This window comes from Puma concolor, chromosome A3 (assembly GCF_028749965.1).
Source record: "Puma concolor isolate L17-30 chromosome A3, mPumCon1.1.hap2, whole genome shotgun sequence".
Taxonomy (NCBI): domain Eukaryota; kingdom Metazoa; phylum Chordata; class Mammalia; order Carnivora; family Felidae; genus Puma; species Puma concolor.
In genome coordinates, this window is record NC_141669.1 from 25,508,946 (window position 1) to 25,524,126 (window position 15,181).

At 49.8% G+C, this 15,181-nt stretch overlaps 1 protein-coding gene across 6 annotated transcripts in view; it reads right to left on the bottom strand.

Moving 5' to 3' along the window:
• GALNT14 (polypeptide N-acetylgalactosaminyltransferase 14) overlaps window positions 1-14,874 on the bottom strand; it is a 210,404-nt gene extending 195,530 nt beyond the window's left edge. For 4 of the 6 annotated variants that reach the window (XM_086700299.1, XM_086700303.1, XM_086700301.1 and 1 more), the window contains exon 1: window positions 14,218-14,872. In XM_086700299.1, the coding sequence (XP_086556425.1) occupies window positions 14,218-14,346 (129 nt within the window). In that variant the 5' untranslated portion in view covers window positions 14,347-14,872. Of the gene's footprint in view, window positions 1-14,217 lie in introns of all 6 variants that reach the window. The other 2 variants (XM_025927147.2, XM_086700302.1) reach the window with 2 other exon arrangements.
• Between the last annotated feature and the right edge of the window lie 307 nt (window positions 14,875-15,181).

Sequence of the window (15,181 nt, forward strand, 5' to 3'; positions counted from 1 at the left end):
TGAATCTCCCACAGTTTTCATGTGCCACAAAATATTATTTTTGTTTTGAGTTTTTTTCCCAAACATTAAAAAATGTAAAAAAAAAACAAAACCAAAACCATTCTTAGTTCCCAGGCCCTACATAAACAGCAGGAGGAAGGGACTGGATTTGGCCCATGTGCAGACCCAGCTCTTGGTGCCCAAATAAGTATAGAATCACAAGAGGCACCCCGGGCAATTCGACCCACGTGGCTTGCTCAGCCACCTTATTTTCTACCCTAAAGTTTCCCTATTTTCTAGTGCCTATTTTCTATCCTGAAGTTTCCTGTCTGCCTTCCACTAGGACTATGCTTTTCAAACAGCACACACTTTGGGGACAAGTAGATCCCGACAAATGCCCTTTTTCAAAAATCACCCAAGGGGCGCCTGGGTGGCGCAGTCGGTTAAGCGTCTGACTTCAGCCAGGTCACGATCTCGCGGTCCGTGAGTTCGAGCCCCGCGTCAGGCTCTGGGCTGACGGCTCAGAGCCTGGAGCCTGTTTCCGATTCTGTGTCTCCCTCTCTCTCTGCCCCTCCCCCATTCATGCTCTGTCTCTCTCTGTCCCAAAAATAAATAAAAAACGTTGAAAAAAAATTAAAAAAAAAATCACCGAAATGCCTTTAAAAGACCTCCCTAAATGTTTTTTCTTCTAATAAGAGGCATAGTAGAATAACAGGTTCCTGTTTTAGTGAAACAGCTTTTCAGGATGAGACTGACCTTCAACTAGAACTTTCTGAGCTAACGGGGGAGTGACATGATCAGGGGAAGAAAGTCACCCTTGCAAAAATGACTAGTAAATTCAAAAGCAATCTTCTCAAGCCTTTATCCTGTGAACCCGAATTAAGATTCTCTCTATCCCCTTGGCCTCATGTTCCACTTTAAAAACTCAAAAGAGAGGAAAGACGCCTCTTCGTCTTGTGGTACCTTTCACCATTAAAAAACCATCCTAGAGATACAGCTGTATCCTTCCAGTAATACACAACAAATGTAAAACCCAGGAGGGAGGTAGTTTTAGAGAAAAAGTGGCCAGGAGCCAGCAGACAGCCACAGCTCCACGCTCCATTACTGCCCCAAATTTGCCCTGGACATGAGGGCAGGACCCCAGCTGGGACATCTCCTACATAGGGCTTCACATAGAGCAGTGCCCCATAGGGGCTTGTGGGATGAATTGATGGACTTGACCTAGTGGCAGGGGAATTTGCTTGCTCTGTCTCCCCATGCTGGCCAGCCACTCAAAAGGAGAAACTCCTTCAAGGAGCTCACTGCCCCTTGTGAACCATCCCGATGACATCCCAGCATGGGCTCCAGAATCACCCAGACCTGTCTTAGCTCTGCCACTTACTAGCTCTACTGATTTGGGCAAGTTATTGGAACTTCATGAACCTCAAGTTCCTCATTAGTAAAATAAAGCTATTCAATGCCATCCAGATATAATATTTATAAGAGAACATTTTAACAACCTGTATGGCTCAGGCACTGTTTAATCAGAAGGGTGCCAGCCTTTTTTTTTTAATTTAAAAAAAAATTTTTTTTTAACGTTTATTTATTTTTGAGACAGAGAAAGACAGAGCATGAACAGGGGAGGAGCAGAGAGAGAGGGAGACACAGAATCTGAAACAGGCTCCAGGCCCTGAGCTGTCAGCACAGAGCCTGACGCGGGGCTCGAACTCACAGACCGTGAGATCATGACCTGAGCTGAAGTCGGACGCTCAACTGACCAAGCCACCCAGGCGCCCCAGAAGGGTGCCAGCCTTAACACCACCCAGCATGACCATACTGGCAAGCACCAACTAACTCTCAGCCTGCCAACCTCCCAGGCAGCCCAGGGAGCTCCCAAGGGCTCTTTCAGATGGAAGAGAACCCATGGGACTCCTAGCCACCCCAGGTGGCTAGGACTCTCACACTGCTAGGGGACACGCAGTCAACCTACATGGCTGACCTGGTGGGGAGTAGCGGGGAGTGCCAGCACCTGAAACACCCACATGTCCATCCCGTTTACCTTGAATCCAGGGTAACAAAGACCAAATCTTAAAATGCCACACAAAAAGCAACGGGGTCATCTCTTTGACAATTAAGTCCAGCACTGATCTCACAAAGAAAACCCCGTGATCCCTAACCCCTTAAAAAGACACAGTGCCACAGTGCCATGGGAAAGATCCAGACGCTGCTCTAGAATAGCCCGCCTTCTTCCCATAAAAGACCTGACACACTTCACACTTCAGGGCCTGACATATGGCACTCAATACATATCAGCTCTCCCAACCCCACTTTGGGACCAGAAGGAAACAAGAAAATGACCAGATTACAGCTCAATAAACAAATATGCTTAGTACGACTAAGCATAGTCGTACTAAAATTAGAGAAATTGGAGGTCTTGGCCCTGAAAGAGAAAAAAAGGAAACTGCACATTATAAAAAGGAATATGCATTAAAAGTAGAAAGTATCATAAATGCAGCTTATGTGTTGTATTAATAGCAGGTATTTGTTTTTCCTGCTAATAATCTAATTAGCAGTCAATCCGATGCATCCTTTATCATCAGCTGATCCATAATTACTGCTCCATGCTGAGTATTTTCCCGGCACACGATAGCTTTCAACTCCTCAGCACAAACAACCAAATAATTGGTGCTATTATACTAGGGAAGGAACTACTCTCCGAGGGAGGGATGATGTTGGGAGTGGGTAGCCATCCACTATAGCCTTCGCATTTTTGTATCTGTTGGTCAGTTCTCACTGTCCCCTCTCCAATCTGTCTTGAGGCACACCTAAAGCACCTTAACACTCGCAAGAATGGGATACCTTGAGGACTTCCTTTTTTAAAGTTTAACCCTGGGACGAGAAACATTCCCAGTCATCTGCCGGAGAGAAGTGTTCATAAGGATGTCAAATGGTCCAGAAACCACAATATATCTCCCTTTGAAAATGTCGTAAAGTTTTTTCTTTGATTACTGTTATAAAAGGACTCGTCCTAGAAGAGCCAGCTTCTGATATAAAACTACTTCATTCAATAGCTTCTGGTGTAAACAAGAGGTGTATAATTCCAGGAAGCAGAGCAAAGGCTGCTATAAAGGCTGGCTGCTAAGGTAAAGAAAGATCTATCCAAGTCATCACTTCCAAGACAGCACAGGGGGTGCGAGAGGGTGAGGGGACAGAAGGAAGCATGGGGTGAACAAGTGATAAGTGCAAAGAGGTAGACTCAAGGGCCAGACGGGTCCCTCTTGGAATCCAGCTCGTCTACCTGCGAGCCGCATGACTTTGGGAAAGTCACTGAACTTCCCTAAGCCTTGAGATTCCTCCTCTGAAAAGTGAAGCGAATAATACCGACTGTGCAGGGTTGTTATGAATAGACGACTACACACACACAGCACCTGGCACTTACTAGGGGCTCAGATTGTTAGTTCTTTGCTTTCATCCTGGATACACCCACCAACAGCTGGTTTTCTGCAAGCCAATAGTTTGTGCCACGTAATTCCATTCTCTGGAATTAAACCTCCGCCGCTTACCTATAGGCATAAGCAGGTTTTAGCCTGGATTCACCACGGGACAGCTACACCAGCCAAAGTCCTACGCATGGTTCCCACTGTCCCGACGGCCCTCCCCCAGCACCCACTCTCCTAGAATCCTCCCCATCCTCCCGTGATCCAGCAACTAAGGGGTTAACACGCAGCACATACTTTGGTTCGCTGGTACCCTTGGCACACCAGTTGTTAAAGGTCTCCCTGATTATTTATTATTATTATTATTATTATTATTATTATTATTATTAAAGGGAATAAGACTGGGGAAACTGGAAAGACAGATCAAGACCTTTCTCCAGAGACGGTCTCATCCAGGAAACAGGAATCAATAGCTATAAAAAGAATGAAAACTACATACTCTGACCCCAAGTGAGGTGCTGAAATCTGAGTCAGAAGCCACACACTCAGAAGTTTTTGTTTGTTTGTTTGTTTGTTTGTTTGTTTTTGAACTTTACTGAAGTGAAATACACAAACAGAAAAGAGTGTGTGTTCAGTGACTTTTCGCGAAGGGAACACATCCGAATAACCAGCACCCAGATCAAGAAACTGAACAGAACCAGTTCTCCCCAAGCACCCCCGTCCCCTTCTTGTCACTAACCCCATGAAACTGACTTCTAACACCATACATTTGTTTGGCCTGATTTCGTGCTTTATACAAATAGGATCCCACAGCCAAATCTGGCCTGCCTCCCACCTGTTTCAGCACACCCTGCAAACTAAGAATGCAGCTTACATGTATAAATATTTGAAAATACGCAATACTAAAAGAAGACTATTTCATGAGATGTGAAAAATACATGAAATGCAAATTTCAGTGTCCATAAATAAAGTTTTATTGGAACACAGCCATGTTCCACTTGCTTACATTATTGTAAACTCTATAACAGCACTGTTGAGTAGTTACAACAGGAACTGTATAACCTAAAAAAAAAAAAAAAACACACATACGGTCTGGCTCTTTCCAGAAAAAGTGTGCCAACTCCTATTCAGGTTACATGACATTCACCGGAATACAAATATATTTCTCTGGGGTTTCTAGTTAGGAGCAAAACTGCAGGGTCAAAGATATATACATATGTTCAGCTTTTGTAGACACTACCAAGAAGTTTTCCAAAATACATGCTCCATTGTAAGAGAACAGCTAAAACCTGGAGCATAAACCATAATGCCAGTTTTAAGAGAGGCAGGGAGAATTCCAGGGAGTTATGTGATCCAGAATTGGGCAAATATGATTAGAAAATCAGTAGGGCCTCGTAGAGAGGGAAAATATCAGACTTATTAGGTTTACATTTCTTTTTGTTCTGACTCCATGCACACTTGTTAATAATATAGTTCCCTTTAATGTTGCCATGCTCCATGAAAATAGACAAGAGTGAAAAAACCATGTTTCCGCTTGGGATCTTGGAGTAGACACTGACTTTGTCATTCAGACCACATAACAAAAGCACCACCATGAGCCCTTCAGTAGTTAATCTGAACTGCAGACAAAATATCCAAGAAGACATTAGCAGCTCCTGATTTTCTGCTTTCGTAAGTTGAAACGTACACACGGACAGCAAGTACGTTAGTAACACCCATCCTCCCAAGCAGCCGTGAAGAAGCTGAGCCTGGTACTGGGTGCAGCCGGCAGTCAGTCTGACTACAAGGCAGGACTGAGCAGTCATCAAGGGATCTTCAGGGCTAAACAGCACCACACAGGCAGGGCGCCCTCTGCTTGGGGACAGAGGCACTTCCCTGGAGTCATCCACCACATATTTGCCTTGCATTTCAAACAGGACATATTAGGTTCTTTCAAGTGACATTTTTCCTCTTAGAGGGGAATTGCTTCTGATTGTCCAAGCACCACATTCATCAGGAAAGGGATTCAAATCAACGGTGTCTGTCTTAATTGCACAATCCCGTTGACTTTTGAGAGGAACAGCCTCGTGAATGACAGCAAAGTTTCATTTCCGGCTGTCAACCCCGCCAGCCTAGGAGGGACGTCCTCACTGACACGTGGACGGAGCCACTCTGGCCCAGCATCTTCCCACAGCAGAAGGTAGCATCCTGTGGAATGTTTCTCTAGGGCCCGGGGGTAAGTCAAACCTGGCTGTTCCTGGAAGAAAACCCAAAGTCTTCCTGGACCTGCAGTGGTCCTTCCGAGATGGGCTCTCTGGTGCCCCTAATTCACTCCTCAGTTCCCTTCCGCATGCAGAAAAGCAACACTGGTCTTCCATCAGAGGTCAGGAGTCATTGCTCAGCAAGAGCGCTACCTTTTGTCCATATGAAAATATACATATAACATGTACCTACATAAAATAGATTTCAATGCTAAGCAGAAGCTGAGCATGACCATAATAGAAACAGCATGAGCTTTAGAGTCAAAAGAGTGAGTTCAAGACAACTTACTGGTTGGGGGTGCCTGCCAGAGTCGCCTCCCCCTTCTAACCTCGGCTTCATCATACTTCAGAAAGTGAGAGTGTTACTAACTTCCAGCTCACGTGGTTGCAGGAAAGATCAAAGGAGGCATTTGTGAATACAAACACCGTGTAAACTGTAAAACATCACAGGAAGCGGTGGAGGAAAGAAGCTCCCGCTTAACATCCTGTTCCTGATTCACCTTTAATTAATCAAGTCTTTGAGCCAGTTCCCCCACCGATGAAGACCCCAGCCCCGCCATAAGCACCTTAGTCAATTCCGCACCCATCTGGCAGCCATCAATTGGCCGTCTATTAACAGCCAATTATCTGGGCAGCTTAATTAATCTGTGCACCACGTGCTCTGATCTCCCCGAGATCCTAGAATACAATGAGCCTGAAATATGGGCGCCAGCTAATTTTTCAATGGCCATCAAGGAATTTGGCGTGCATTATTCCTGTGTGTTGCAGCTGCGAGTGATGGGCGCATAAATATTGATTGGACCAGTCTCTCTGTGGCTGGGGGGAGGTGGGGGGGGGGGTGGTGCGGGTAATGAATGACTGAAGTGTTCTCAGAGGAACAAGAAAAGCTACATAAATCTCCAGTCCCGACCACAGGGAAGAAAATCCTAATTTCTAAACCATAGTGAGACAAGGAAAAGGGACAGTTAGCCTCTTTGGAGAGAGCTTGTCAAGATGGGGCAGTCATACCCGTTCTCTAGATACTTCCCTCTCTCTCCTGGCCTGGAATGAGATGCAAATTGGGTTTAAACAACCAGGATCATTAGAAAGGAGGCAGCTGGGTGGCTGTTCCCTTCATCTGGGAATTCAAATCCAATGGCAGGAACATGTGAGCATACAGCTCTCCCCTGCATTTCCTTGAAAGATCTCTGTAGTGCTTACAGTTAAGAAGACAAGTGACATGAGGAGAATTTAATTATTTTTTTAAGTGCCTAATCTTGTCTCTGGGAATGGTATGCAGAAGAGACGTTGTACTTGGAAGCGGCGTTGTCCGGGACGCCATGGGTCAGACGGCTCCTCAATTTCTGCGAGAAGGGCTCACGCTGCTCCCAGGGCATCCGAGCGAGCGGAATGGCCCGGGGTGGCCCAGGGCAAGGCAGTCACTTCCCTCCTTCATTAACAACTGCTTTTTCATCCAAGGCATCAGGGACACAGGCTGCTCCAGACCTTGGCTGGAGCCACAGGGAAGTCCCAGGCCCCTGTCCCCCCATCCCAAGACTTCTTCCTGGGGCTCCTGGCCGTGTGCCCTGGGGCTCTCTGCTCTAGACCCCACCAGCTTTCCAGGAGACACAAATAAGAGGAGGGAGAATGTGGTGGAGGGAAGAGGGGATGGTGTGAAAGAGAAGCAGGAGGAAAGAGGACCCCCAGCTAACACGGCAGAGACCTCTCCCCCTCTCTCCCCTCTCAGCTTCCGAGCGTTAGTTCATTAGGTCCTGTGATGGCAGCAGCTGCTGCCAAATGCAAACACTGCTGCCCCAGAAGGTCACACCAGGCCATTTATTCTGAAATACCAAAATACCAGAGCCAGCAGATTTCAGGAGCTTCTGCAGAATTCCCCAGGGTACCCGAGTACGCGTGTGTGTTCTTCCATATCCCAAAGGGGTTCTTTCTTAATCAGCTCAACATCTGAGGACTCAGAGACTGATTTATTTTTTTGGTTAATCTAGCGTTTCTGGTAAAATAATTAAAAGATAAGTAATAGACACGGAGTATCTGTGGTGTAATTATTTATAGCCACGAGGTCTTACTTTCAGAGTCATTCCCAAATTACCCGAAACGACTGAGACCTGCTGGCGGGGCGAGGGCGAGACAGGCAGGGGGACCGTAGCCAGGCTGCCCCCATTTCACAGCTGGGGAGACTGGGTCCCAGGAGAAAGGACCGGAGTTCCCTCCAGCATGGCCAACGGATGGCCACACACACACAAGAAAAGCCAGAAGGTGAAACCACACGTGATGATGTGACACGAGCTGCCAGGGGAGGGTCGGGCTCTCAGTCTCCTGACTGCAGTGAACAGTGCGAGTCTCTGAGGCTCCTGTGAGTGGGAAGGCTGACCACCCAGGGGCCCTGCGGCCAGCTGCGGCGGGCAGTGGGCACATTCACACTCACGTACCCCACAGATGGTGGGTCTCTAATGTTGCTCTCTGGGGTGGCATGTGCAAAAGCCATGGCAGGCTTCGCACACTGCCCCGGACGGAGGAGCGGGGGATCTGTCCCTGCTTTCTAATTCAGACACTCTTTCTCAAAGTGCAATGGGGACTTTGAGATGCTCTCTGGAGGAGCGACAGAACTGGACACGTTAGACACTAAACAAGGGCACGGCAACACATATCTTCAAATGCACCTGACAATGGAGAAGACGGTTTTGGAAATGTGCGGTGGAAGGCTGCGGGAAAGGACGCAGGCAAACGAGGCAGACGAGCTATCCTGTGAACCAGGCCGGGTGGAAACCCTGGGCCTCAGGCATCAGCCAAGGCAGCCTCATTCTGTCCCTGTTTAGTTTATAAATGACCTCTGATGAGTGGAAATTAACACTTTGAAATGAAGCAAACACACGAGCAACCTTGAAAAAGGGTAGTCTCTAGACAGGCTGAGGGAGGCTTATGACAGGAACATTAATTTCTCTTTCCCTCTTGGTTTTGGCCCTTTGTCTTCCCTGACTTGAGCAGGTATCATTCTATGCCTCCAGGAACATTTGAGACAGGGATTCCTGGTCTTTGTTTCCAAAAGCAGGAGGCCACTTCAGTGAACAAGGGTTTAGTGAGAGAGAGAGCTCCCCACACTGACTCAAAAAGAGTCCCTCAGAATGATCCGATCCATAGGTCCCTAGACAGGGCCTCCCACCTGGCCCTGAAGGGTAGTGCTTTCTTAGCCAGAAAGCAAGCTGGGATGTGGGTACAACCCAGTGTGGGCAGACTCCCACCAGCCTGATGGGCTTGAATTTGGCTGCAGGGGAGAGCTCAGGGTAAAAAAAAAAAAAAAAAAAAAATAGCTTGTTGATATCTACAAAAACAGGCTATTTCTTGAATATCTGAGGTTCCAACCTGCTACTTTCGTATTTCTCAGCCTTGTACAGCAGCCGCTGCTGGACCACGAAGCAACACTACCCTCCACCTGCTTTGGGAACCACAGCGGGGGGGGGGGGGGGGGGGGGGGGGGACAAAGAGCCCAGAGCCTGGCACCAGCACACGTAGGAATGAAGGAAACAACGGACGCTCATCTGATGGTGGGCTACTTCTGGTCACGCCAGGGTCAAATTCCTTGGACAGAGTCCAGGATGCATGCTCCAAGTGTCAGCAGATTAACAGGGTCTCTCTCTCTCTCTCTCTCTAAAATTCATGATTTTTTTTAATGGGAGAAATGATCTACTAAATGGGGAATAAAATAACAGTGTCATATACTCAAGGCATTTGTGGCATGCAAATACTACCAAAAGACAAGCTCTTTTCTAATAGCGTTTGCTATATTTCTAGTAGAGCACAAATACATCTACATGGGCCCGAGGCACTTTATTCAAAGCCTTTACATTTCCAATACCTTCCTCAAAAAGTACCCTCAGGCCTCAAATTCTTTTGCTTTTACTAAGCCCTAAGCCCCTGGACTAAATTTAGTTTCTAGGAAGAGACAAATGTGCTGCTTTTTTTTTTTTTTTTTTTTTTTAATTCTGTCGGTTATTGTATAATTCTCCAAATGGCAAACAAATGATACAGGAGAGAAGAAATGAAAACATTTTCCAGGTATTTTTACTGGTATAGTATTTATCACTAAAATACAGTTTGACTTAAGACATCAAACTTGTTACACGATTTTCAATTAGGAATTGGAGCTCAGCAGAATTTGGAGGGGGGGGAGGGACCCAGTAAAAGAATCAAATCAACATTAAGAAGTCAAACTTAAAGAAATCTTTACTTGAGCTATTAATAGAGCCAGCCCTTCTTGGAACTTAAAAAAAAAAAAAATCCAATTAATTTTCTTAAACCAGGAGTGCAGCGTGCCTTCTCTACATCAGTTGGATTGTGACAAGGCACAGATTTTATTTTATTATCAGGTCCACTTTGGAGATCCCATCCCCAGGCCAATGAGGATGCTTTCCAACACTGGGAAAAAAATTTAAGGGCCTGGGAATTACAGCCTGTAGTGGACTCCAGGGAAGGCAACTTGCCATGGAAAGTCTACGTGGAGGGGTCCCTGGCCCAGGAGCCCCAGCCCCAGTCCTCTCCTCTCCAGTTTCTGGGGTGTGGGGGCGGGGGGAGGGCGGGAGGGGGAAGCTCAAGGTTAAAGAAAAAAAAAGAGTGCTTGTTGATATTCTGACTTCTTTTTAGAGAAGTCCCCTGACTTCTCTAAATATTTTTTTAATTTTTTTAATGTTTCTTTGTTTTGAGAGAGAGAGAGATGGAGTGAGAGTGTGGGAGAGGCAGAGAGAGAGGAAGACACAGAATCCGAAGCAGGCTCCAGGCTCTGAGCTGTCAGCACAGAGCCCGACGCGGGGCTCGAACTCACAAACTGCGAGATCATGACCTGGGCCGAAGTCAGATGCACAAACAACTGAGTCACCCAGGGGCCCTTCTAAATATTTTTAAGTGAAGGGCACCCACTGCTTGTGCTTTGGGAAATAAACTGACCCCCTCTACCAAGGTGGGAAGGAGTCCAGGAAGGACAAAAACTTCCCTAAGGCTTCCTTTCAATGTGTCCAAGTCAAGAGCTTTTCAAAGGACCATGAATGATCATTTCCTAGGAAAAGCTAGGATACTGAACTCACACAAAACTGAGTTTTTTGCCTACAATAGACAAACATCCCATCCAAATTCCTACTATTGAGGAAATAATCTCTGCCTTGGAAAGGATGCTGCAATCATTGGCTGCAACCGGACCCTCCCCACCAGGGGGAGCTCTGTCCAGCCAAAGGAGCCTCCTCAGCCCCAGGTGGCCTCCTCCAAGAGCAGATCAGGATTCCCCCCTGAGGAGGTTCCCCCACAAATTATACCAACACCTTCCCCCCTCCTTGGAGCTCTCCAAAGGCAAGTGTCTAGGCACAAACCATGGAAATGCTGGAAAGGAGGTTGGGAAGCACATGCTGTGAACACCCCTAGCCTCACCCCATTACCCACAAGTGCAGATCCAGACAGTCCACACAGCAGAGCGGCATGGAAGGAGCCTGTGGGTGGGCGGTGCCGAAAACGATCCCATTCCATTCTTACCCCGGATGCTGCCACTTAATAATAGCCTTGTTGTCGTGGGCCAACTGTATAACTTCATTATTCAGGCTTATCTGCATAAACGTATTATCTGCCTTATGTGGTTGTTGTGGAGATTAAATGAGCGAATACGTGTGAAATAGAGCTTGTGAATTTGTAAGGCACCACACAAATGCTAGCTTTTGTTACTTCGCCTGAGTGCACATGCTCACACGAGCTTGGTCCTTGAGGAACTCAAGAAGAATGAAATCATTCGGCCATGTTTGCGTGGGGCCAAACTACAAAAAAAATCAACACACTTAATATTCTTCATCTAGCTCCAAATATTATACCCATCAATAGGCTGCTTCAGACTCACACGGAACACTTGTATAGACAGTGATTCTGGGACCTTCTCCCAAACCCACAGAATCATAGTCTCTGCAATAAGCCACAAAACTTGTATGTTAAACACTCTCCAGAGGATTCTGCCATGCCGTCAGGTTTGGGAACCAACCGCACGCCTTTGTACAGGATGTGCAAATTTCCTAAACAGGTCAGTCATGGCAATAACATTGTTCTGGCGCTCAGAAGGACTCTGTCTCTCCGTCTCTTTCCTCGGATACACATATCCTAAGATACGGAGGGGTGTTCATCTACCAGACACAAATACACTCACGAAGAGACACAACACATATACGTGGGCACACGAGGTCACACATACAGGCAAAAAACAGAAAGGAGAAATATACTAAGAAGGGCGCCTAATAATAAAAGGTATCAAGATTTTAAAAGTCTATAGAATTTGTGCTTCTCAAGGACACAGAACATGGGAGGAAGAAGAAGTAAGATATTAAGACCAAAAGCAAGTGGCCAAAACTAGAAGCCCACCTCTTCCATGACTGCACACCACTATGTCCAGAATTCCAATATTAGACCACTCCCCCCACCCCACCCACTACTCACTTGTTTGTAATTCTGCCTCAACCAGGAACTTGTGAGAGCCTCCCTACCTCCCTGCAAAGGGCAGGGACATAGTATCTTCATCGCAGCAGCCTCCAACCCAGCACAGAGCCTGGCATCTAGCTGGATTCAGTAAATGTGTGTCCAGCACATGCCAGGGCGAGAAGAGGCAGGTAAAGACGAAAGACAAAGTGCACAAAGAGGGATATGGATCTCTTGTCCCAGCTCCCTGGTGTAAACTAAGAATAAGTAAGCTTAAGGTAATGAGGTTCAATGCAAAACAGAGAGAGTTCACGTCCCTGCAGGCGTCATTAACTGCATCACAAGGAGCAGAACCACCCTGGGGGAAAAAGAAGAAAAGCTCTCCAGATCTACAGGCAGGTCTGAGGTGAGAAAATTGATCCAAAGGCTGTTTGAAGTCACCAGTCTGATCTCTCACTCCCCTGCTTACTACCCCTCCAAGGGCCCCTAGCACCCCCGAGGTCCTACCCAATCCTACCCTTTCACACTTGCCCGCCCTTACTCCTGCCGTCAGCCACGTGGTTTACACTCAAATTATGCCAAGTTCACACAACCCGCTGTGTCATTCCTCTGAGCCTGTTTGGTACAGTTAACCTCTACCTTGAATGCCCTCCCTACCTCCTGGCAAACCTACTGTTCATCCTTCTCAACTCAGTTCTGTCACATCCTCCTCCCCCAGGAAGTCCCCAGGCTCCCATGACACCCAGTACACTGAGCCCTGTTGGCGCTCAGCACTCTGTATGATCCTGGCACATTCCTGAGCAAAACCCCTACCCCTAGAAGGTGAGATCTACATATTTGTACCCATAACACCTAGCACACTGCCTGGCACACAGCAGACCGTCAATAAACGCTTGTGGGACTCAACTCGGCATTAGCAAGATTCCAAACGCAAGTACCAGAAGACTTAGTTAAAAAGGGATCTGAAAGACACCTTGATTTAGTGGAAAGGTTCTGAATATCAGCGGTCTGAATTCAAGTCAGAACGACCTAAGGCAAGGCACAAAGACTGAACCTGTTTCTTAATCTATGAAATGAGGATACCACCCAACTTACACAATTACTTATGAAGAAGCACCTATTGTTTACCTGGCACAAACTGGGCCTCTGTATGGACTTACTGGGGAGACCCCCTTCTCTCCCCATCCCCCCCCCCTCACTTTTTTAGCCTCCAGCTTCAGACCATACCCTCTTCCAAAGGCTTTTTCCAAGTCCCTGGAGGACTGCTCTGGACCCAGTTAGTAAATGTTGTCTGCCTGGTCAGGAACCCCCAGAGGCCTCCTTCTGTGTCCCACGACCAGGTCTGAGGAAGAGGAGACTCAGGAATGGGGACTCTGAATTAAAGGTAAATGTGTGAATGTAAATTAAAGTCCTTCTGGCTGGGCTTGGAGGAACCCACTGGGCAGGAGTTGGAAAAGCCACTTGGATTCTCATTTCCCCAACTCCCCACCAACATCCAGGCGTCTGGTTTTACAGGCTCCTCAGTGGTGTTCAGGGCACATTCAACTTCCCACGCAGCTAAAGAGATCGGGGACAATTAGAAAGCAGGGGTGGCGACAGGCCGGCGGGCCCGGGCAGCCAGCGTGCGGGAGGCTGCACGGCGCTCGCCCGCGATGCACACGCGCGCGCGGCGCACCCCGGGCCTCCGGCCTCCCCTGGTCGGGCCTGGCAGCTGCGGGAAGGAAGGAGGTCAGCGCAGCGGCCAGACTCCTCGCGGGCGCCAGCACCGGCCCGCCCTGCCACCCGACCCCACCGCCCGCGACTCTCCCGCGGCGTCCACGGACCGCCACCCCTGGGCGGCTCGTCTGCAGCGTCCCCTCCGCCCCGGGACCCCAGCGCGCTGCCCAAGTTCAGCTCCCCACTCTGCCCGCGAGCGCGCTCCCGCCACCCACACCCACTCCCACTCCACACTTCACGGGTCGGGAGATGCCTCGAGCCTTCCTAAATCCAGAAACATCACCCTGTGGCCGCATCCGGCGCCCCGTTACCTGCTCGCGGCACCCAGCAAACCCGCCCTGGCTTCCCGGGAGCCCGCAAACCCGGCGCGCGGGCTGCGCGCACTCCTGCAAATCAGTGCCCCGCGCCCACCACGCCGCCCAAGCCCGTACCTTGGGGGTCTGCACTTCAGGTCCCGGCGGCAGCTCGAACTTCTTCTTGGTTACCCAGAAGAACAGCAGCACGGTGATCCAGAGTACCCCGAAGATCGGCAGAGCCAAGCGGCGATTCAGGCGCCGCATGGTCCCGTTTGCCTCGTCTTCTCCGCGACGCTACGCCCCTGGGGCACCCCCTGGCGGTCAGGGTCGGCGGGGCAGGAGTCCTGGAGAGCGCCGACCTCCGGATCAGGGTGCTGGGGCGGCAGGAAGCTGCTGGGTGCTCCGCCCGCTTCGGAGAGAAGCGAGCTGGGGCGGGGGGCGCGGGGCGCAAAAGGGCCGGGAAGGACCGAAGGGCAGCCAAACTGGACACACGTTCCCGCCGGAGAAGCGCAGTGGCAGCTGAGATGCTCCCTGCGCCGCCGCCGCCGCCTCGCCCGCCGCCGCCGCCGCGAGGGAAACGGACTCGAGCTGCGGGGAGGGAGGAATCCGAGGCTGTGCCCGGCACCCCGGGAAGAACAAGAGGGAGGAGGGAGGGGGGGAGCGAAGCGAGAGCGTGGGCCCGACAGACCGACTCCGAGGGAGCCCGGGCGGGAGCGAGCGGGGCTCTGCGAGGGGGGCGCTACCGCCGCCCGCCGACTGAGGCGCACGGTGCGGCTCCGGGGCCGCCGGCGCAGCCAAGCCCTGGCCGCGGCTCCGGGGCCGTCCGGGGCTGGGCCGGGGCGGGGCAGGAACGGTACCCCCGCAGGCCCGCCACCCCAGCCGCAAGGCGGGACCTAAGGGCCAAGCCCGGGCCGGGTTGAGCTGTGCCTGGGAGGACTCTCCCGCTCGGCGCGGGGGCTGCACGTGGCGCTCACCCCCGGAGCCGGTCCCCAGTGCACCCGCCTTCCGGGAGCCGGCGCCGAGACCGGGGGACGCGGGCGCTGGCGGGGCTGCCGCCTGGACCGCGGTTCACTCTCCTGGCCTTTCAGGGCCAAGGCCG